This window comes from Physcomitrium patens, chromosome 4 (genome assembly GCF_059467195.1).
Source record: "Physcomitrium patens ecotype Gransden chromosome 4, ASM5946719v1, whole genome shotgun sequence".
Lineage (NCBI taxonomy): Eukaryota > Viridiplantae > Streptophyta > Bryopsida > Funariales > Funariaceae > Physcomitrium > Physcomitrium patens.
In genome coordinates, this window is record NC_143413.1 from 10,700,031 (window position 1) to 10,723,098 (window position 23,068).

General features: G+C 36.9%; 2 protein-coding genes across 3 annotated transcripts; one reads left to right on the forward strand and one right to left on the reverse strand.

Annotated features, from left to right (window-relative positions):
- Positions 1 to 3,113: 3,113 nt before the first annotated feature.
- LOC112281392 (aminomethyltransferase, mitochondrial) lies at positions 3,114 to 5,357 on the reverse strand. The gene is made up of 4 exons (XM_024517854.3): positions 5,259 to 5,357; positions 4,674 to 5,111; positions 4,237 to 4,505; positions 3,114 to 3,946 (listed from the first exon to the last, which is right to left on the reverse strand). The coding sequence occupies exons 2-4, from the start codon at positions 5,100 to 5,102 to the stop codon at positions 3,382 to 3,384; spliced, it is 1,263 nt and encodes a 420-aa protein (XP_024373622.1). The 5' UTR covers positions 5,103 to 5,111; positions 5,259 to 5,357; the 3' UTR covers positions 3,114 to 3,381.
- A 6,383-nt stretch (positions 5,358 to 11,740) lies between these two features.
- On the forward strand, positions 11,741 to 20,904 carry LOC112281621 (uncharacterized). 2 transcript variants are annotated; one of them, XM_024518295.3, is made up of 21 exons: positions 11,741 to 12,565; positions 13,026 to 13,147; positions 13,336 to 13,471; positions 13,746 to 13,934; positions 14,112 to 14,321; positions 14,508 to 14,666; positions 14,911 to 14,997; positions 15,132 to 15,255; positions 15,705 to 15,887; positions 16,079 to 16,217; positions 16,502 to 16,588; positions 16,905 to 16,989; positions 17,240 to 17,389; positions 17,587 to 17,630; positions 17,752 to 18,016; positions 18,137 to 18,325; positions 18,537 to 18,677; positions 19,100 to 19,510; positions 19,620 to 19,847; positions 20,069 to 20,158; positions 20,491 to 20,904. In XM_024518295.3, the coding sequence occupies exons 1-21, from the start codon at positions 12,320 to 12,322 to the stop codon at positions 20,677 to 20,679; spliced, it is 3,474 nt and encodes a 1,157-aa protein (XP_024374063.1). In that variant the 5' UTR covers positions 11,741 to 12,319; the 3' UTR covers positions 20,680 to 20,904. The 2 variants fall into 2 exon arrangements, with proteins under 2 accessions (XP_024374063.1, XP_073389591.1); XM_073533490.2 differs by having other exon boundaries at positions 12,233 to 12,565; positions 13,329 to 13,471.
- The last annotated feature ends 2,164 nt before the right edge of the window (positions 20,905 to 23,068 follow it).

Sequence of the window (23,068 nt, forward strand, 5' to 3'; positions counted from 1 at the left end):
TAATGAGATGAAAAATCAATAATTAAGAAATTGAAGTCAAGAGCTATTGTTTGCTAAGTTATTGAAGAAAGCATTGAGATTGTTTCAACATTCAAGAGAATGTAACAAAAATTAAGATCCTCAAGAACATGTTTTTTTCAAATAAATCGCAAGATAAAAGGTGTTTGGTATAATAACCTTAAAAATAACTTTTGATGTTTAGTAATACAATTACAGGTAGTAACTATTCTTAATGGTATTCCAAATGATTTATTTGAAGAAAGTTACAAAGGTCTCAACTGAAAGGCCTTTCTTACTCTTATCAAGGCTTTTATTTTTCTTAGCCTTGTTCCAAGAATCTCTAGTCTTCTTATACTTGGCAATAGTTATTTTAATTTCTATCTTATGCATAAGATATAATCTAAAGAATAAAAGTAAACAAATATTACTTTTATAAATAAAATTTGTGATTTATATCTTAATATCATGCTAAGACAAGGAAAATCACTCAAATTAATAAGGTTATGTCAAAACTTCCTCTAATTTTGGCAATTTATGATATTTTTCTTGCAATTGCTAAAATGACAAGAAAATAGAAAGAGGAAATATATACTATATCTAAGATGACTTTGGAGCATAATATTATGCATATATGGCAAAACATGTGCTACCATGTTGTTGAAAATTGTCTATTTTGATATATGAAATCCACAAGTATGGAAGTAAGTTATTACTTCACTTTTACTGAAAAATTCTTTAAAAAAAATTGGATTTATATTCTTAAAGCCAAGAGAGAATATTTTCAGAGATTTAAATAATTTAAAGCTTTTTTTGACAAATAAAGTGAGTCCAAGATCAAGATATTGTATATAGACAATAGAAGTAAATACATGTCTAAGCAATTTGATGTTTATTTGAAGAATAAAGAAATTCTTAAACAAACCATAATTCCATATATTTTGTAATAAATGGTGTTGCTGAAAGAATAAATTATACTATTGTAGAAATAGCAAAAAATATGTTTCATGCTTAAAACCTTAATTATGAATTTTGGAGCAAAATTGTTGTAAATATTGTATTTACAAGAAATAGATGTCAAATTAATACTTTAGTATCAATGACATCACAATAAGCTTGGAGTAGAAGACTACCTTGTATTTTAGATATGCAAAACTTTTAGATGCATTGTGTATGCAAAGATACAAGATCATATGATATCCAAACTTGATGCAAAAGATACAAAATGTGTGTTTTTGGATTGATGTCAAGGTACCAAGGTACATAGGTTAATATTTTAGGATAAAAAAAAAAAAAATCATCAAAAGTTGTGATGTTGAGTTTTTGAAGCTCAAGAATGCTTGTGAGTGCTTTGAGATGTATCCAAGTATATGTATAAGTATATTGAGTTTTGATTGTCTTCAAACAAGAATCATCTTTATTCTTATTTTTTTAGCTATCTCCCTTCTTACAATAAAATTTATCCTTCTCTTTTCCAATCTTATCTTTTCATTTCTTATCATTCTTAGCATGCTCCTTAGGCTTCTTTACATTGGCTAACTTAAGCTTAGGATGAAGGATCCAACATTTAGTTGCAAGATGAATAGAAGATCTATACTTTAAGCAATATTTTCTTAAGGTGGTTTAGGTATTACTTCACTTCTACACTTACTAGTTCATAATATGTATGATATAGCTTCTTTAGTACAAAGAGACTTATCCTTTTCTATGGATTTAGAGGCTCTGTTTATTAAAGGCATAACCGCCTATTTTCTTACCAAATTAATTGCAATAGAATTTGTAGCCAAAAATACATATTCCAAAGTAAGTGGATTGTTAGGAAATAAGTTCAATACTCTAGCTCTAACCAAGTTTTTGATCTCTAAGTCAAGAATATTATATCAATAGTATGTAGCTTAAGAAATAGTGACTCCTTCAATATTCTCGACTAACCTCTAAAGCCAATGATTAGCAGCATGGTAAGCACAATATTTTTTTAAAAATAAAAACTACTCTTATTCTTAAATTGTACTTAAAGATTGAAACTACAACTTTTATATTGTTAAAAATATTATAGTAAAGAAAAATTAAAAATTAATGCAATCTTAATAATTTATATATATATATATATATATATATGATGTTCTAAAAAAATAAAAACGCCTAATCAAAATTAATTTATTTTAATCTATAAGGTAAGATTGTTCTAAATATTTTAATCTATAAGGTAAGATATAAATATTACAGTTTTCACAATTATCTAAATGTACTTGTGTTATTACTATTTTTTGAAAGGAAACATAACCACTGTGGAAAACAAGGAGAAAAACTAAAAATGTTGAGCAAATTGCAAAAACTTTTGCCTTGAGTATATCATTCAAAGAACTACACGGTTTTTTACATTTTACAGTCTATAGTTCTTCACAGAACTGCTTAAAAGCAGTGGACGGCCATAGCCGCTTTTGTGGAGGTGAAATGTGCCATGTGTCACTTAATGAGAAGGAATGTCTAATAACTAAAATTGATACAAAGAAAATCTAATATCAATGTATCCACATCAAAGATCTTATTCATGTGTGGATCATAGCTGAGAATGTGCTCCAGACGACTTTCTCCTCAAATTAACCTTGTGAAACAATACTGTGACTGCATATCTCAATGAAGATATTGTCAATGACATTGAAAACAACACAGGATATGACAGTTGTGTTGCTGTGATGATATGATACAATAAAAATAGTCACTTCCTCGTTCTTCTAAAATCTTATTCTTCAGGAATATTACGATTTGCGTGCGTTGTCATCCACAAGTTGCGACACAAGAACAGTACATTCCGTAGATGAGGAGGGATATTTTCACATTCTCTGCACATTGCCAATGCTATGAGCTCAAGAGCCGACTCTGTGTAAGAAGATTACGAATGTGCTATTCGGTGCCTGGTCGCCCCAGACGTCTCAATTCCGTGACGCGAGCTGCGCATGGGAAGCTGAAAACAAGCAGAAGTTAACTTTGACAAAACACCATGAAATGGATCCAAACCATGCAGTGAAGATTGTGTCTTGCAACGACTTCAAAGCAAGTGCGTTAGAAAGATTGGATGTGTCGCTTGGAGGCATAAGTCCCACTTCACGCAGCGATGGAGTAAACAGATTTACAGCTCCAAACGATAGCTAACGAGACAACGTGGAAACTGTTCAGACTACGATGCACATCACACAAGCTCACAGTTCGCAGAATACAGCAAACTGTAACAGAGTTGAAGTCGGTTCCATAGAGGAAGAGTCCTCCAATTTACGTCTGCAAGTCGGAAAACGGAATTTACTTTCAGACTACTGCATAATCACAATGCGACACAGAGTGGGCTGAAGAGGATGAGGTGAGGGGATATCGGCCGATTTCACAAAATCAGCTCTTCGCTGCTTCTTGTGGTGGCTTGTAGTACTTGGAGGGCACGAACGGCATCTTTGTGACAGTGGCGTCGTATGTCTTGGATCGCACAGCAAGCTTGACCTTGGTATTGTTCTTGTGATGACCAGTTGCGATGTAGCCCATAGAGATGTTCTTCTTCAGGCAGGGGCTGAATCCACCACTGGTGATCTCCCCGATATTGTTTCCTTCAAGGTCAAGGATCTCGCTGTGTGCTCGTGCTGGTGCGCCGGTGGAGATGAACCCAACTCTGCGCTTTGATACACCATCCTTAATTTGGCGTAAGATGGTTTCAGCTCCCAAAAAGTTGCCCTCTGCTCGGCGTCTCTTGCCCACGGTCCACGCAAGCCCTGCTTCAATGGGAGAAATGTGTTGCTCTAGGTCGTTACCGTACAGGCACAAACCGGCTTCCAAGCGGAGACTGTCCCGAGCTCCCAGACCAGTTAGGCGAATCTTTCCCTGACCCTTGTCCATGATTGCCTTTGTCAAATCGAGCGCAGATTCATCTGGCACTGAAATCTCAAAACCGTCCTCGCCAGTATACCTACATCCGCAGAACGTTGTGTTCAAGGACGACTCAATGTGTAGCAAAACTGGTTGAGCAGCTTATAGAATCAAGCTGGGTAATGCTAACTTCTCTGTTTATTTGGAGTAATACTCCAAATTCTAATAATGAAACCACAGACTCAGAGGTAACTCCAACTGAAGTTGTGCAACGGACGACAGACGATTTCATGCAACCTAACAAAAAAACAAAATAGGTTTGTCTAGAATATGATTAGGTAGCACAAGTGCAGCGAACTCTGCAAAATTTTGGAGGGGGTGACGACATACCCTGTGCGGGTGAGGAAACACTCGGAGCCATTGATGTCAATGACCTTGAAGTCACTGAAGTACATCTTGCTGAGATCCTCCTTAGTGAGAGTCTGCAGTATGTCGGCCGCCAGAGGCCCCTGCAAAGCCAATAAGGAGCGCTCATCGTGAATGTGCCACCCGACCGACTTACCGGTATCCTGGAAGGGTTTCAAATGCTTCTTAAGGTGGGCCAAATCTTTCTTACGACAACCCGCATTGACCACCAAGTAGATGTGATCGTCTGACACCTGAAATCAGAAAGGAAAACAAAGTGTGACCTCAGCAAAGGAATAGTGGAGCTGCCCAATGATTCCAAGGACTGAATTGCGCATCAAAGATTCGGTAAAAATAGTCACAAGGCGAAAATTGATTACACCGATCAATGCTGACATAGCATTAAGGCACGAGTGCGGCACCTTTGTGATGACGGTGTCGTCAATAACGCCTCCATTCTCGTTCGTAAACACGGAGAGCGTGCCAGTGCCAGGTGCGAGGCCCTTAATGTCGGCCACGACGAGCGTCTCAAGGAAGTCGATGGCATCAGGGCCCTTGAGGCTCAACCCACACATGTGCGAGACATCAAACAAACTGCCATTGGAGCGGCAATTCGTGGTGGAGTCCATGATACTGTCCTTGTACTGGATAGGCATCGACCATCCGGCGAAGGGGACCATCTTGCCACCATTCTCCACATGGTAATCGTACAACATTGTCTTCTTCAGCTCTCCTGCCGCTGCATCGTCCGCAAAGCATCGTCGCGGAATCTGCCGCACAGCACCGCTATTCTGCTGCACGAGGGTCCGCCGCACAGCATCCCCCAGCAGAGACGCTGCCCTCCTCATCATGGTCGCCCCCTAATTCCACGCAAAACTCCCAATGCGTCACACTCCACTCTATACACACCCTCGAATCACAAAGCAAACGAACAAATCCCAAAAGCGAAATGAGAGGAAAGGAAGCATTCAATTCGTGACCCTCAAACCCACACTACGACCCCACACCTGCACAGGCTGCCGCGACGGGCGAAACACGCCACAGAGCCCCAGGAGGGCCTGAAGAAGCGAGTGAGGTTGGGATTAGGCGATGGCAGTGATTGGTGAGAAAGAGGGAACCAGAGGAGACGGTAACAAGTGGGGCAATAAGAAGAAGAAGAAGGGGATGAATTCGGCGGGGAGAATGGGTGATGGAAGAGTGACTGGCGAGGATTCCTCCGGCGAAGGACTTGCCCGCGCTTGAATGGAGATCGGAAAGCTAGCTAGCTATCCATGGCCATCGTCATCGTCATTGCCATCTCCTTCTTCCTCCCCCTCGCCCTCGGGCTGCCCTTCCCTGCCCTGGCCTGGCCTGGGCTTAGGAGGGGCTCCGCGCCGCTTTCGTCTCCGTTGCCCGCGCTGTCCACCCCGCATCGTGTCTGTGAACATGTACGGATATGTAGTTGTTTGTGTAATCATTTATGATGGTCTTAGTACTATCTCCTTTCTATTTTTTAGAATAACTTTTAAAGAACTTTTCTATGAGTTTATTTGAAAATGTCACGCTCTTCTTGTGTAATGAGTATTTTGTAACATTCAAAGATGAGTGAGATCTTAGAGTGTCATTTCAAACCTGTGGCTTCTTGATGAGGGAACTCATGAGAAACTCTGGGTTATGTCAATGCAAGGTTGTAATGTGTGGTCTGAATAAGGAAAAAACTCATAAATATAAATATATATATATATATGGAATTGATAAGGCAACACCCCCATGTTGTTAATGCAACATCCTCTTTGGTTCTTATAATTAATTTAATCTATCCCATATCTATGTCCCTCGTCTCCATCCTTATCCTCATCTCCTAATCCTTGTCGGAGTCCCTCATTTTTCCTAATTTTTGCCTTCCATTCTTTATCATTGTGAATGGCAATAATAACCTAAAACAAAGTTGTTTTCTTATAAAATTGTTTTGTAACTAAAACATTCATTGATTAGAAATTGTATAATTTGTAGAAATTAGTTAGGAATTGATATCTTTCTCCCAATTTGTGGAAATTGATTAGGAATTGATATCTCTCTCCCAATGTTCAATTGGAACCTCCCAAGAATTCCCTACAAAGTTGTTCTTCTATTACTCCATTTGATCAATTTTGTCTACTTCTTATTTCTTACCTCTACACCACTTAAAGTACATTCCTAGCTTTTAAATCTTTAACAAAAAGAAGGGTCAATAGTCTACTTCTTAAGTAATAGTCTAATAGAGGAAAAATGGCTAATCCACACCTTATATTGATTAGTATTTAAAGTAACCTTTATTGAACTAAGGTCCCTTAGTCCACTTTGGCTGATCTTAGGATTTTGAGAGAAAATTTTAGTAGATGAATATAATGGATCTTAGATTGATCAAACAAAAAAACTTCAAAAACAACTTCCAAATATTTTCTAATAAATAATCCTTCCATAATTTTCTCATCTACAACAACAATTCAAAATTGTATGGACAAAATCTTGTTGATAGCCACAAAAAATGGACTCTAATATCACACAATGTGATATACCTAAGTTTTGCAAGACTCGACCCTTGTTTCCCTTTGGATGTCTCTTTTTGGTACTAATACATTATGCAATCCAATCTAGGACATTGTTGACTTCCATTGGCTAAGATTGTCTCACTTCAAAAGATAAAGAGGTTCTCTATCTTTATTCCAATCCTAAAGTAAATACACACCTTTATTTATGATGGATAAATGAAAAAGAGAGGCAAAAGCAGATAACAAATTTCAACCAGATCCTAGAGGCTCACACATAAAAGTGAAGCCAAAGAGAGTCAAAAGAAGAGAAAGAGAGAGAATTAGATTCTTGATATTGTGTAGTAACACAACCATTAAGTAAAAGAGAGAAGAAAGTATTTTACTATAAAAGAGCCTAATTAAAAAGATATAGTAAAAAAAACATAGATAAAAGATAGGTAGTTAGTAAAATCTTATAATATCAAATTTTCTTTTTATATAAAAAAAAATCTATTTATTTTGTATGGCCATAAATGAGACAAAATAAGATAGATTAGAAAAATAAATAATATAATCATATGTAAGAGGAAGTTGGAAGTTGATTTTATCAAAAATTATCTCAAAAAAATAAGAATTGGTACTCGGAGAGGACTAGTTGTCAATCAAGATTGAAATCAGATCCTAAAATACAAAACAAAGTACCTATATTATTTTTGAGGTTAATAAAAGAGTTGGATTTGAGAGAAAACTAGAGAAGAGATTTTTGAAAGTTGGTTTCATGTCCTTTAAATTAATATTAAGGATTTGAAGAATTTTCAAAGTTAGTGATGTATTTGGTGGATTTAGGTTTTGAGAAATAAAAATAAGTTTAAAAATTTGAGGTTTTTGTGAGTTTTATAGTATATTTCTAGGTGAAAATTTGGCAAGTTGTTTTTGTAAGTGTTATAAATTTTGTGAGAAATTTGAGATAAATCAAGCAGTTAGATTGGAGCATACAAGAGTTTTGTGGATAATAGATTCAAAAATTGGAGTTTAGAGGACTAGTGAGGATTTCTAAGATATTTGTCAATCCGCTCATTACATTTGCTCAAACATAGTTAGCTTGACTTCCAATAATTGTGCAAAGTTTGGAACCAGTTAAATGCTAAAATTAAGAGATCATGGATTAGAAATATCATCATCAAGGTTGGAAAAGGAACCTAGTCAACATCCAAGTGGAGTATAGAGATTATCATCCATTTAGTATGTACAATCTTCTTTAAATATTTTGTGCTTATTTTTAACTTAATTGTTGTAAAGTTTATAAATTTTGAGTCAAAATCAATGGTTCAAGTATTAGTTATTGAATTTTTAATTTGCCATAGGATTTGTTAAATATTTGTTTAAAATTTAGGATTTGATTAAGGATTGATTAGGATTGGCTTAAAGTCTAGTATTTGGTTTAGAATTTAGTTAGGATTTAGGATTTTTCTAGATTTGATTAGGATTTAATTAAGTTTTAGGATTTTATTAGAATTTGATTTGGATTTGATTAGGATTTAGGATTTCAATAGGATTTGAAAAGGATTTCATGAGAACTTTAATAGGATTTGATTTAAAGTTTGATTAGGATTGGTTTAGAGTTATATTAAGATCTGATTAGGATTTAATTAGAATTTATTTTTTTAATATTTATTTAATATTTATTTAATATTTTATTATTATATATATTTTATTAAGGTTAATATATCATTTCTTTATATTTATTTTATAATTTTTTGACACTTCTTTTGAATTTAATTAAAGATTGATTAGCATTAATATAGTTTAATTGGAATTTGTTAAGAATTCTATTAGAGTTGTTAAGGTCATCTTATTGCAAGTTCCATTTTTCTTTCTACATTTATGTATCCATTGCATTCTTAAGTAGACTTCACATAATATAGTACCAAAAGAGAATCATAGGTGTTGCAGTCTTTTAAAAATGTGACCAAGAAAGAAAAATCAACAAGAGCATTACACTCATAAAACAACCATCACTACAAAGGAGTTGAGACAATATAATATTAAAATCAACTTAGAATTCTTCTTCGTCCTCTCTTTCCTATACCCACTTTGCAAACAATATCTATAAGTTTATTAAATGAATTTTTTGTATAAATCATATTGAATCTATGCATATCACAAAAACATGACACTCTTTAAAGAAACAAATACAAATGATGGAGAAAGAAAAAATATCTACTTCTCTAGCACTCACCCAATGCAATTTAGATTGTGTTGCAGGTTGCTACTTCTCCACTCCTATTAATTCAATACACCTAATTCCAAAGCTTGCAAATCTAGAACCCTTCAAAATCTAGAATTTACCTACTTATTTTTTACACTTACGTTACATTAGATGCAATAGTCACAAACTACAATTATAGTGAAGCAACACAAACCACCTTCATTTTATTCACCACCACTTATATATGGATTTTTGCCATGTGGCCAATGCAATTTTGAAGATCAAGAGCTCACATATTAACTATAGTATGAACATAATCAAAGTAGCCACTGATCCATAAACATTAATGCAGAAACTACTTTTTGGTTGTAGTTGGAAATCTATTATAATAAGAATTTAACCTATTTTTGCTAGGCCTCCAATCTATTGTTGACTACAAAATGTTAGACTTGGTGGACAATAGGTAGCCAACCTAGCCAAAATAGAACACCCTATAGGTTGAAAATGAAGGAATGGTTGACAATAGATTAACTACCTTAAGAATTTTCTTTTTATTTTTTTATTTTTCAAAAAAAGTGATGAATAAAGCCAACAAAGTGGTGCTTTATCTTTCTTAACAACATAAATTTTAAGGCTTCAAAATTTTTTTATAAAATTTTAGAATTATTGTGGATGATTCATGGTAGGACTAAAATATTATTATAAGCAGTTGGATTGACTAGTGAACTAATGGTATAGCATTTGAATTATCCCTAAGGAGTGTAAGCTAATAAAATTTGCTCATGGTGTTAAGAAATAAATATAACTTGTAGAATCAAATTCTTAGAAAAATCCATAATCAGTAACAATATTATAGATGATCCTAGGTCTGTTGTTTCCAACCCAATGAATATGATGTTAAACAATGATTTATCAAAGAAACATATCTGAATATGTTAATAGAAAAAGTATTCTTTTAAAATTATAAAATATTTTAACTGGTGTGTTTGTAAATTGTAAAATTAAATGACATTTTTTTATTTATGTAAATAAAAACATAGAATGTGCAATGATTTGATTTTGATTTCATTTAATATTTAACAATTTTATATATTTATTATGGTGCACTCAATTAAAGAACATATTAATTCATAGAGAAATAAATAAATGAATATATTTATACTTTTTTTATGAACTTAAAAAAATAATTATGTATATTATTGAAATAATCAAATATAAATATGTCTATTGATGATATCATTAAATACATTTATTTCAAAATATGGTAAATATACTTATCACAAGATTTTATTATTCTTTAAAAAACTAAGAATGGTTTCTTTAAATAAAATTTTATTTATTTATAATCTATATATTTGGAATTTTGTGAAAGAAAAAGTTAAATACTAAAAGTCATTAAAATATAGTTATTTTCATATTGAGGTATTGACATAATGCCAAAATAACCACTATACATATTGTTGCATAAATGAGCCAATCCTTTTTCAATATACATCAATTTAAAACATACAATTACATTTATATATAATTTTTATTATTCAAGTTGTTGTTTTTGAATAAAAGATATATTTTATTGCCATAATGCATGCTAATTACTACACACTTTAATGTAATACACATTTACATGAAAAACCTTGGGCATATTTTTATTATTTTATCACTGTTTACATATGTTCTCTTTTTTATTTATTCATTTAACTTGAAACAAGGGTTAATTTACATTCATCCAAACTTAAGATGCTTTACACACCTCAAACTTGCTAGAACGACATTCATCCATACAAAACTATTCATTGCTCTGAACATTGAAGTCTACGCTCTGATTTCTTTGTTGGAACGGGAATTAGGGTTTGATGATTTTCGGAACAGCCAATGTTGTTGTGTATGATGCGGACTCGGGCGGGATACCGAGTGCCGCTTGTTCCACATCACATCACTTGTTGAGATTCGGTTTCGGTGAATGGAGGCAAACCATTACCGTGTGCGCATGTGTGTGTGTGTGTGTGTGTTTGTGTATAGTCTTGTGATTTTAGGATTAGGTAGTGTCAGATTTTCACTGCACTGAACGTGGAACTAGGCACCACACCCTATCTCATGTAACAGCGTCGTATGCAAGAGCATTTCATGAACGGGAGAAATTTCAAGCACTTATACAAGCCATAATTTCATTGAAAATGTAATTTAGAGCTTGAAAATCTTAAAGGTCCGTCACCTCAGAACGCCAATCAAGAGCACTGTAGCAATTACACTCGGGAGTATAATTAAGAAAAGGTAAACTGCATGCCACTGTCTAGTTTACAACAGATATTTTGATTGGCAGTTTCAGACTTAAGGAACAGAAAAAATTCCTCCAACCTGCAAATAAACATGAGCCTCGTCATTGAAACTCCAAAGAAATTCATTATACGACTGTGGTTCAACGCAAGCTAAATGATTCTTCATTGAGAAGAAATTGCAAGAAACTAACGAACATCAGTCGTACTTTCGGCGACAGTGTGCAATATCAAAAATCATTTCTTCTACTTTGGTTATGAGGAAAAAAAAATCTACTGAATCTCTGTGATCTTAGTTTTGATTCCTGGAGAAAGTGTTATTGTTACAGGGTTCAAATGGCACTACGTTTCCTTTCGGCACACTTGAAGTACCTAGGGTAATTCTAATCAATAGAACTAAGTTTTGCATCGAAATACTGCTGAAATTCCTTCAGATGTGACATGAGCTCTTCGGTGGAGGGAATGGGAAGAAATTTAAATAGACCTAGCCATGATTCTGTGATTTATACAATCAACAGGCAGCTCTCCACCCGGTTTCAATTCTCCGCTCGGATTTTATTGCTTGTTTTTTCGCCTATACATTCTATTCTGAATCGGTGGTTTGTGCATTTAGAATGGCTGATTTTTGTTGTCTGTTCATTGCTCGTTACCACTGCATTTTCAGTTTTGGTCCTTGTGGATCAATATCGTAGATGATATAGAACTTTGACCTAAGAATTAAACATTGACTAAGCTGTATTTCGCGGTGTTCAATACCTGCTCCTGGGATACAGTTCGTCATCTAAAAAGTTGATCTGCTTTTTGAGTTGCTGCGCAAATAGCACGCGATGAATTGAGTCAGGCGATTCTCTAACACTCCAGAGTGTGCTCAATACCTGAACGTGTGTGTTCCTGGATGAGATGCACTACTTTCATCTATCTCTTTCGGCAGTAATATGCAATGTTTTCTCTGAGAGTCTCCAAAACATATTTGAGAGGCCTCCCCCGAAGTGGAGTTAGTTGCAAACAGAGCATGGGCTAGTTTGTTTAGGGCCGCATAAGGTTTCTGAACTACACTGCGATGAAATTTTCGTGAAATCGCAGTTGTATTGTGAGCAATGCCCGCGGCTGCCATGGCGCCGCTGCTGCGCTTCACTGATGTGCGTCCCTTTGTTTCCCAGGTTGGGGCAAGGTACGCCTCGCGGATTTTGGCAGCAAGGCGCTATGGTGACCAAGTGCGCCTGCGGGTTACCAATCCGCTGCAGGATGCTCGCAGCTGGACTGAAGCTCATAGATTATGTAACGGGAAGGCAAGGAGCTTCTCTGCTGGTCCGGTGTCTGCCAGAGCTCTTGTGAAGCCAGTGGTGCGTGTCTCTACGGATTCTCTTAGCTCTGAATACTATCTTTGACAGCTTTGGAACTTGGATTGAATTGCAGTAGTGCTGATTTCGTAACTTCAAAGCCACTTTTGTTTCTTCCTGGTGTTGAGAAGCGGGGGTTTGGGTTTTGTGAGTTGCAACTCCAAATCCATCTCTTGTGCTCCATACACACTACTTTTGAAAATTCAGTAGAGACTTCCAATGTGTAGTATAGTTAATATTCTTGTGTAGCAAGTACTGATTGGCTACTAAATGTGGCACTAGACTTGCTATTAGCTTACTTGTGATGCCGAAGGTCTTTCGGAACTCAAATTCTTCGCATTGCATAATTTTTTTGGATAGGTTGGTAGGATTCGTGTGCAGTCTGTGTGGAGTTATTTTAAAGAAGAGTAATATGATATTGTATGTGTTTATTTTTTTTAATGCTAGCTATTGATGTTGCTAGGTAGCCGACGTATGGGCCAAAGCAGAATCATGGGTGGTATTTTCGGATCTTCACTTGAGTCGACGCACATGCGACATCTGCCTCCAAGTTCTTCAAACTGTGCATGCTGCTGCTGTTGCAAGGTAAGATGTCACCACTTTCTCCTTCACTATAGGCATTCTTTCGACTATTGGCTGTTCCTTTTGCAACAGTTTTTGCTAAAAAAAAAGGCAGGGCTAATTCATTTCGTATTGATTGCTGCTGAGATTAAGCAACGGGATACGCAATCACTGTGTCCAATCAGATGATGATAGTGGAGTGAAGGCTGCAGGAAGGCAGGTGTTATATTTTTGGGAGACTTTTGGCATTCAAGAGGTGCTCTACCCGTAGAGCTCTTGAATATGGCAATTATGGAGTTGCGAGTGTGGCAGTGTCCTGCTATTTTCATACCTGGCAACCACGATCAGGTTTGTGGTTCCCTTTTACGAAGACACTCGCAATTTGAATAATTTCCTTTTAATTTCTCCTTAGTCGATTTAAAATGCTAAAAAAATTACCGAGTTTGATTTCTACGGCAGTCATAGTATCGGTTGTTGTCTTCTTCTCTTCAGATGGTACTGTATGATTAATGTTCCACTATGAAATTCTATTACTGAGAATTTAGTATAGTAATGATACTTGAGGAATGGATGAAGTACCTTGCTTTCAAACATGATCTGGGTGTGGTGGTACGACTTTCAGGTGAATTTGGAGGGATCAGTACATGCTTTGCAAGTACTTGAAGCAGCCAACCCTTATATCAAAGTGATCTCAAACCCAGTGGAGTACTTAGGCGCCCTATGGCTACCATTTCGTCGTGACCATTTGCTCATTGAGCAGGCTGTGCAACAGCATGGGCAGATAAACGCCATTTTTGCTCACCTGGACATTGTAATTTACACTTTACAGTTCTTTTTTCCTTACCCTCTGCTTTTCACACTTCTAATTTTTAGAATGCGGCAGAAGCAGTACACAATGTTCAGGATGCATTTGGAAGTTCTTTACTTTTGAAAGTAGTTGTTGCTCTCTTCATTCATCACGTGTACTAATGTGGTGACGTTCACCTAGGTGGGAGCTTTTTTGAATGAGGCAAATCAAGCAAAGGATGGGATTGAGCCATCCGTGTTTCCGCAAAATGTACCTGTATACACAGGCCATTATCACAAGCCGCATGTGGTGAAAGGCTCTCGCATCGAGTATGTGGGATCCCCATATCAAGTTTCAGCAGCTGAATGCGACCAGCCGAAGCGTTTTCTCGTTCTTGATAAGCAATGGCAGGTAAATATCTGGATGTTTGCGACAAGGAATAAATGGTATGCTCGTATTTTATAATATTGGTTCAGTTACCAGACCTTTACGCACACAATGTCTATGAAGCGAATTTGAAGCAGCGCATTTCTTCTATGTTCAACGTATTTTTCAAACCAGATTTTAATTGTCTATGTGTGATTATTGATGTCGCAGAAAATTGACGAAATTCCAGTAAGTATTGGCCCTAGGCACTTTGTTATTACACAGGATGAAAACTCTCCCTCTCAGATCTTGGAGGGCGTTCGAGCAGGTGATAGAGTGCGCTGGCATCTCCCCTCAAGTACTTTAGAGGACTCTGTGAAATTGGAATTGGTAAGCTCCAATTTACTGTGTCATCTCTGTGTAAGTCTCTAGGTCTTGATCCAATGTAGGGGATTTCGGTTTGAACGACTGTCTGCAGATAGTAGTGTTCTTGTTGATAGAATGGGAATTTGGAGTACGCGAAGAAATTCTTGATTATCTCTGACCTTCATTTTTTTTTTTTTTTTTTTTTTTTTTTTTTTTTTTTTTTGTTTCTCTGCTTTTTCCCCCTTTTTCTCGTTGTGCTTATGCTTAGGACGAACTTCAAGCAAGAGGAGTTTCCGTCGACACAATTTTTCCGATTGTTGCATTTAAGCCACGGATTAAAGAAGCTGTAAACCTTGTAAGTAGTTTCCTCATTGTCGTGACTCTATCATTTGTTATTGAATTTCTGCAATATGAGTTATTGAATTCGTGTTTGATCGAAGTCTGTTTTGTTATGTGTCTATTTTTGAGACTGTAAATTCATGTCTGCAGAGTGTCTTTGATCTTTTTGATCTGTACGCACAAAGCGTGGAAATGAATGACAATGTGGTGAGAATGGCTAAGGACATGCTTCGCAGCCTGAACCTGCCCGCCAAGCTTATACAAAGGCCTCAAGGTAACCACCTTAATTTAATCTTAAGCTACTCCTCTTTGTGCTCGTCAGATTTTATGTTGCAATCTTCCCCCAATTTTAAGCTTAAATGTGACAGTTTGAGTAGTCTTATGTTTGGGGTCACTAGTTACCGTGTCGACGTTCCTCTCTGGTAGCAACTGGAATGGGATGGGATGACGTCTTCCGAATGTTTTGCTCTGTCAAGTTTTATATTTGTGTTCGATTATTTAGACAAGTTGTAATGTCTGCTTTTCCCGAGATGTGTCATCCCATCCCTCGATTCGACAGTTATTCGAATTTCTATTGAATTGCGTCCAATGATGTATCATTTTTACAAGTCACAGTTTATGATGTGTTGTTAAAAAAGTCTCTTGGCGCAGTAGGTTTGCCCAGATTCTTTCAGTGAATAGTTTTTTCACCATAATCTTGATCCAGTTGGTGGGTCTTTACAGTCCGCTGTGAATTAGAGCATGTCGAATTAGAGGGTTTTGGGGTGTTTCTGACCCCTGCGAAGTATCCGCTCGCACAGAGAGGTGTACGGATAGTCTCTGGAAAGAATTTGGATTCCATGGGCGCTGACAGCAATGGTGCTGGGAAAACCACACTTGTTATGGCTCCCCTTTGGGCACTCACAGGTACTTTTCTGATACAGTGAAGTTGTACTGTATCCCTAGAATATACTCCCTCAATATTGTTTAGGGTAATCGGATGACATTCTTCGGCTTGCTTTTTCAACAGCATTTGTTGAATTTGAACGTGTATGACCACAATGTGCAAGTTTATTGCAGTGCATTCAAATAATAGATTCAACGAATTGGAGTTTTAGGTTCAACGGATACACGACCAGATTCAGTTCGGGGACTATCTTCAGCTGAAGTGGTGCATCATGCTGCGAAGCGTGCGCGTGTTCGAGTTGATGGGACAATTAATGGGAAATCTTTTGCTGTGGAAAGAACAACTGGCAGGTACAACCTACTCCATTTTCTAATTTCTAAGTACTACTCTTTCTGCATGTATGAAATCAATCCTGAATCCTTGTTCGTCATATTGGTTTTAACATTTTTTTAAAGTTTTAGTTGTCCAATTTACTTACATATGACGGAGCAACCCTACGCCCGCCACTTCTTGCGTAAGTTACTTTCGGCTATGTTGGGGTTAGGGTCTATCTGTCATTCACCTTTTCATCTCACGCTCTGACCTGAACTTATACCCGGATATTTGTATTGCAAATTTGACCATTGAATTGCAGGAGAGCCAGTCTCAAGTTCTTCTATGATGGAGAGGACTTGACTTGTCAAGAGATGCGAATGACACAGTCCCGTATTGATGAGATCATGTAAGATAATGGCATCTTTTTATCTCAAAATTGATCTTAAATGTTGGTGGAAATCATACAAATATTGTAGGAAGTGCTGTCCGGTCACCAAAATTATTTGATGACGACCAATGATTGTTTTGCATCCCTTCGTATATGGACGCTTATTCGATTTGGGCTTATTTGTACTGTTCTGGCGGAGATAGTCGTCTGCGTTGCTCAACTTAACAATTCTGTTTGAGGTTTAATATTGTTATCTTAAATCCAAGACCACTCGCCTACATTGTTGGGTTTGAAGAATTTGGTTTTAGCGACTGACATGTTTAAAGTCTTGTAGTGACACATCCGTGCTTTATCGGACAGTATTTCAAGGACAGCATGGAGGTGGAGATTTGTTGGAAGCTTCCGACAAAGAGTTCAAGGTATGTAGCTATATGAATGACTGTTGGGTGAAAAACTCCATAGTTATCGTTGAACTGAAGATTTCTCCCTTCACGCACATGGTAATATTCATAGACTCTGCATTATCGGACTCGAGAGGTCAATTAATAAATTCTCCTTTTCCAAAGGAATTGTTCTTCCCATTAGCTGTCTGGATCAACGTAATAAATACCGACTTACCAATGGTCAATAGACAAAAATTCTCCATCACGGTTTAGATGCGTTGTGCAGGAAGAATTAAGCAAATTTATGGCGATGGAAGTCTGGATGGCTGCAAAGGAACAAAGTTCTCAAGAACTTCGCAGTAAGAAGATTGAGGTTGAGCAATTTGCGGGTGCACTCGAACAGCTTCGCGGACAGTGTGAACAATTGCAGAAGCAGGTATCACTTTCTTTTGGCTGTGCTTGTAAAGAGTTTGACTGCTGAACTTTAATATGCTTCTTAAAGGTTTATATTAAGTCGAGGTTACTTTGAGATCCAAGATATGATTGAAGTAATACCTTCAGCTTTGGAATAATAAAAATGGGCGGAGTAGGAACATGTCCCTAGGTTTTGACCCTCAAATATCATGTGTGTAGGTGGACTCCTGCATGCAGCGTTCACAAGATTGGGAGATTAGCAGGTGCTGTATCTTTGTTTTGTGTTAGTATTTTACCTATTGAAATGAACTTACGTTTTATAGCTAATTCCGCTGATATTTTATTGGTGTTCTTTGAGGTCTTAAAAGAGATTCTTATATGCAGGAGTAGCAAAGTTGTAAGCATTGAGACAGAACTTAAGGCTGCCAAAGAGACACTTCAAGCCACAAATGCAAGCTTTGCAACCACGTATTTGCAGGTGTCATCTACAATGACTGCATGGGAGAGTCGAATGAAGGAGTTAGAGCAGACACTAAAAGATGGAATGGAGTCTTGGCCACTGTCTACACAGAACATCGAATTTCAACAAGAAAGAGGGAATGTTCGTTTTGAGAAATTGTTGCAAAAACATGCAGAGCTTTCCCAGCAGGTACGTCACTGTATTATGAGCAGAGCTGGGCATTGGTCAATTTAAGCTTCATCATGTTCAAGCCACTTGTAGATGTCAGACCGCAACTCTGGTTTTTATGACAAACATTCTCTTAATTAGGTTCGAATGGTGGAAACCTCCTTCGAAATGAAGGGGAAAGCCCTCGAAGCTTTTCAGAGAAATGTGGCAACATCTGTAGTTTGCGACAAATGCTTGCAACCTATCGATGCAGCGCACTCCTCACAAAGCCTTTTACAGCTCAAATCTGAGTTGACTACAATCTCCGACCAACGTGAACATGTTGTGAAGGTGAGAGGCTGCGTAAAGTCAGTATGTATGAATCCAGCCTTGAGTACTTATTCAAAGTTGACAGTGTTCACACCACCTGAATGTTTCTTTAATCCGCTTATTGGAAGAATTTCCAGTTTGTTCTAGTGCTTCTTAGTTTTCTATTAAAAACAATGCATGCTTATTTAAATTTCTCATCCCTATTTTCGGTTTGATCTAATTTTTTTGATAGGAGCTTGAGAATACTGAGTTAGAGCTGAAAAAGATTCGGAAAATAATGGAGCAAGAGAAACTAGCTCGGGAGGCAGAATCCGCGAAACAAAAACAATTGCAAGAGGCCTTGAAGCAGTCCTCCACAAATATTCTATCTCAGGTGGTTTTTACTATCGAAGCTGCTTAGTTGCCCCGCATTTACGGTCATCTTTTTGCTGGATCGCGTCAGTGTAGAGATTAAATTGAATTCAAGTGTTTTTTCCTTCGAATGGCTGGATCTATTTTCAGACTATCACAAGACAGACTTGAGATAATTCGAGGCTTAGTCTTGATGGCTATGACACAGAAGATTTCTTGTGTTTGGGAATCCCGTATTCAATTCAGCCCTTATCCCTGTTGTTTACTTCCAGAAACCTTCTTATTCACTGCCCATTGCATGTTTATTGATTAGGTGATTCTATATTTCATGAGTAACCGAACCCCTAGTTATAATCCATGTTGTACTTTGGCTTTCTTCCTTTTTTTCTGTTTTTTTCAACATTTTTCAGTTATCATCCCTGATTCATCTCATTTGTCTTGTAGCTCAACCGTCTACGTCAACATGTTTCATCAGCTCAAATGGTTCTAAACACTGCGGTCCCTCTTGTACGTGCATCGAATGAGGATTCTTCCTGTACTGTCGATGAAGTTGCAGAGGGTAAGTCTGAAGAATTTGCAAGTCAAGAGCGCAGCTTTCTTGGCCATATTCTGAAACTTAAAACAGATGTACAATCGAGACTCTCTATCGAGACCAGGATCAAGGAACTTGAGATGAACTATCATACAGTCAAAGGCGAGAGAAATCGCTACGAGGCGGAGTATGATGTTCTTTCATCCTTGTGCACGAAAGCTGGCATTGAATACCAGGAGAAGCAGACGCTTCTGAGTTCTCTGCGTGAGGAGGCTGGTTGGCTCAAAGAAATTGATATCGCTTTTGGTCTTACTGGAGTTCAGGTGGGTTTAGGCCTGGTGTTGCTGGATTTTGTTAGTCACATGACACACCTAGACATGCATTAAGAGTATGACTTTATTTGTTGATTTATGTGTTAACATTCACGTGCAGAGTTACATTCTGGAGGGCGCCCTAGCAGATGTCCAAGAGAAAACAGCTTTTTACCTGGAAATGCTATCAGGTGGTTCTCTTGGCCTCCTGCTGCGACCAACAAGGATGACCAAGAGTAGTAAAGTGACCGTGGAGGCAATAGATAAAGTTGCGGTGGTTCGTCTCTCCAACGGGAGTTTAGAGAACCGATCTCTTCGCCAACTTAGTGGGGGTGAACGCAGGCGAATGGCTAGTATTCTGAATCCTGTGTCTCATATTTAAGATTGCGCTTATCTTACGTATAGAATTCATTAGTATCTTTATTTCTCTTCGTTTCTGACTAGTCTTGCAGTTTCTTCAAAATACATATATTTCGAGAACCTAGAAATTGCGATTACACTGCAGCCATAGTCTGGCAAGAGTCAATTATAGCCTATTATGAAGAGCGTCTGTTGGTACTGCTGCGACAGGCTTTGGCTCTGGCATTAGGATACTCACAGTTTGCTTCTCAACGAGGAGGAATCCAGTGTAATCTACTTGTTTTGGATGAAGTTCTACAGGTATGTGTTCCCCTTTACCTGAGTATTGTTTTTTAAATTTCAATTTTGAACCACCACTAGTAAGTCCAACACTCATCACTTGTATCACATGGCTCAGCCAGGGTCAATCAAATTACTAGACTTGTTATTTGTCTTAATCGTTAAAAGAGTTGTTAAAAGAATTGTTGTTCGAATTATTAAATTCACGTTACAAAAGCGCGAAATGTTGAAACTGAAATTCTCCCCAGTAGCGCTCCTGAATTCTGCGACAGGGATGGCATGTTAAATATTTTCGGTTTAAATTTATGTTTTTGTCTGCTTCGTAAATACGTGGATGTCTGTCTGCGCTGCAGCATCTAGATGGAGAGGGTCAAGCAAGGGTCGTGGCAATGCTGAAAGGTTTACCACAGAGCTCGGTGTTGGTAGTGTCTCAAGCCCATAGTCTGCTGGCTGGAACTTTTGACCTCGTGGACTGGGTCATCAAGCAGCGTGATACAGCCACCGTGGAGGTTGCTGAAGCAAGTGTACTTCGGGCCGTTTGAGCGTGAAACCGATACGTATGTACCGTGAACATTCTGATATACCTTAGACAATATGGTCACAGATAGCACAACATATCTAGAGAAAAAACCAGTATAATATTGGTTCTAGATGGACTTTCATTAATTTATGTCGCAAGTGGTATTAAACATCACTTCATCATCTCAATCTACCCATGATAATTGACGTCCTATTAAGTTTCAATTAATTAAGCAATGGTTATCAGATATGTACCACCTTGAATCCATCGCTTTGTTTGGTTTCTTCCCCATCACTTAACGTCAGAGAAACACACTTCTATTAGAAAGCAGTAACTTTAAACTCAAAAATCGTAGAATTTGAATGACCACTGTTGCCAAGTCTTGCAGAGTGCCAGAATCGGAAAGCGCTCATATTAGCGGACAAGTAGTAAAACGGCTGGGCGTTGTCAAATCCCATTTGAACTCTTTGTTGTTGAACTGATGCGATATTTGCCAGTTGGGTGCTCTCACAAAAGCGAAAACACACAGATGTCAAAATGAAAGATGTGATAAGATTTGGAGTCTGGACTCACCTGATGGCGGAGCCGTTATTCTCGAAAGGTTGTCGTCTATGGAAAGAATCGGCGTGACCGCGTCAACGCATTCAGAAAGACAAATCCATCAATATTTTGAACTCAAGATCATGGATCTGCGTTGAGTGCCGTGCTCTCACATGACTGACTATGCAACTTGTGGGCTAGAATCTTCCTCTGACGATGCTAGCATCTTCTTTTCAAAAAGATGGGGGAGTTGCTTGGGCGTGAAAATCAAGGCCGGTGGAGGCTTCCCACCTGGCACGTCCACAAATCATTCTCATTGCACAGAAAGTTGCATTTTATCTTCTGAATATGGACACTTAGCTTTGGATCAAGGTCCAAGCTGGATGTCTACCTCTGGCTATTATGGATCATTTTTCAGTGTTGTACGTTTCAATTCTTGCACATTCACTATAGGACGTGGCCTTTCTAGGAAAGGAATCCACCTCCTGGTATTGTAAAAAAACGCGAAAAAAAAAAACACACAAAAAAAGAACAAAGAAAAAGTAATGATAATAACAATAACGATAGAATGTGGCCTTCACAAGAGCCACACATCATGATGTCATTCCTAAAGTTATTTTCATTTTATTGCACCAGAACTGATTGCATTATTGTTCTGTGCAATTTAAGAGCAACTTAAGATAGCTAGAAATACACACTACGGCACACTTCTTGCATTGGAAACTACAGCGTCTACACCCTTATTCTTCAAAACCCAATATTTCACATTTTGAAAGTACATGACTTATACAGTGAAAGAATTAGATAACGAGTTTGTTTCCGTGTCATGTTACAAACATTTGATGTTATTGTATTTAGCATTTTTGAAAGAATGAGGTGATTTGGTTAATGATACCACTGGAATACCAAAGTTATGTATTGTAAATCATGTAATCAATAAATTTAGCAAAGAAATGGGTACTTCTATTTGTCTTGTTATAGATTTATTCCTTAATTAATTGGTGTTTAAACTATTAATGCCTTTAAAATATCAGTAATAAAATAAGAAGCATCATTGTAAGAAGCAGTAGAACTCTGCACCTTGCAATCACCACAAGAACGATCTCAAGATACATTGTCATTGACATTTTATCTTTTATTGTTAAAATTGCAAAATGTAATTATTGCATATTATTACAAAAACAGAAAGTATAGCATCCTTATATCTTCTGAATCGCATGTCCTTACACTATCACAAGCTAGTAGTTAATTTTTATTGAAGCAACAACATACTCAAAAACATGTACCATAAGTTTTTGATATATCCCTAGTAACACCTTCACAACAAAAACCACAAGTTCAATCAATAAGGAACAATAGAAGGTCCTATTATGCATGCTTTTTCTTTCAAGTCTGTTCCAGTAGAAGAAAAGATCATAAAAATCATCCAAACTAAAATGTAATCTTATTAACATGTAAATAATTAAATTCGTTATTAAAAAATGTTTCAGTTGCATTATTTTTATCGTTAATAAATCGCTTTCCAACTAAAAGGAATCAATTTATTTTAAATAATGTTTTACCATATTTATGCATAAGATGTTGTGTATGTTACTTCAACTTTTCTATTAAATTTATGTTATCTACTGGTATCCCAGTCAACACATGTTGCATCATTTAGGTGACTTTGAACAACAAACTAGGCTTTTTTGTGACAACTTCATGGTTATAATATATTTTCTAACCTATACCCTCTTTATAAAATATAAAGAAATAAGAAACGTTTTTTCATTCTACAATCTGATATCTACCTAAATACCACCATCTTCCAACTTCAATACCACCAAAAATCTTGGATTTAAAGGTGATTGTTAGAAAGCCTAATAATATGC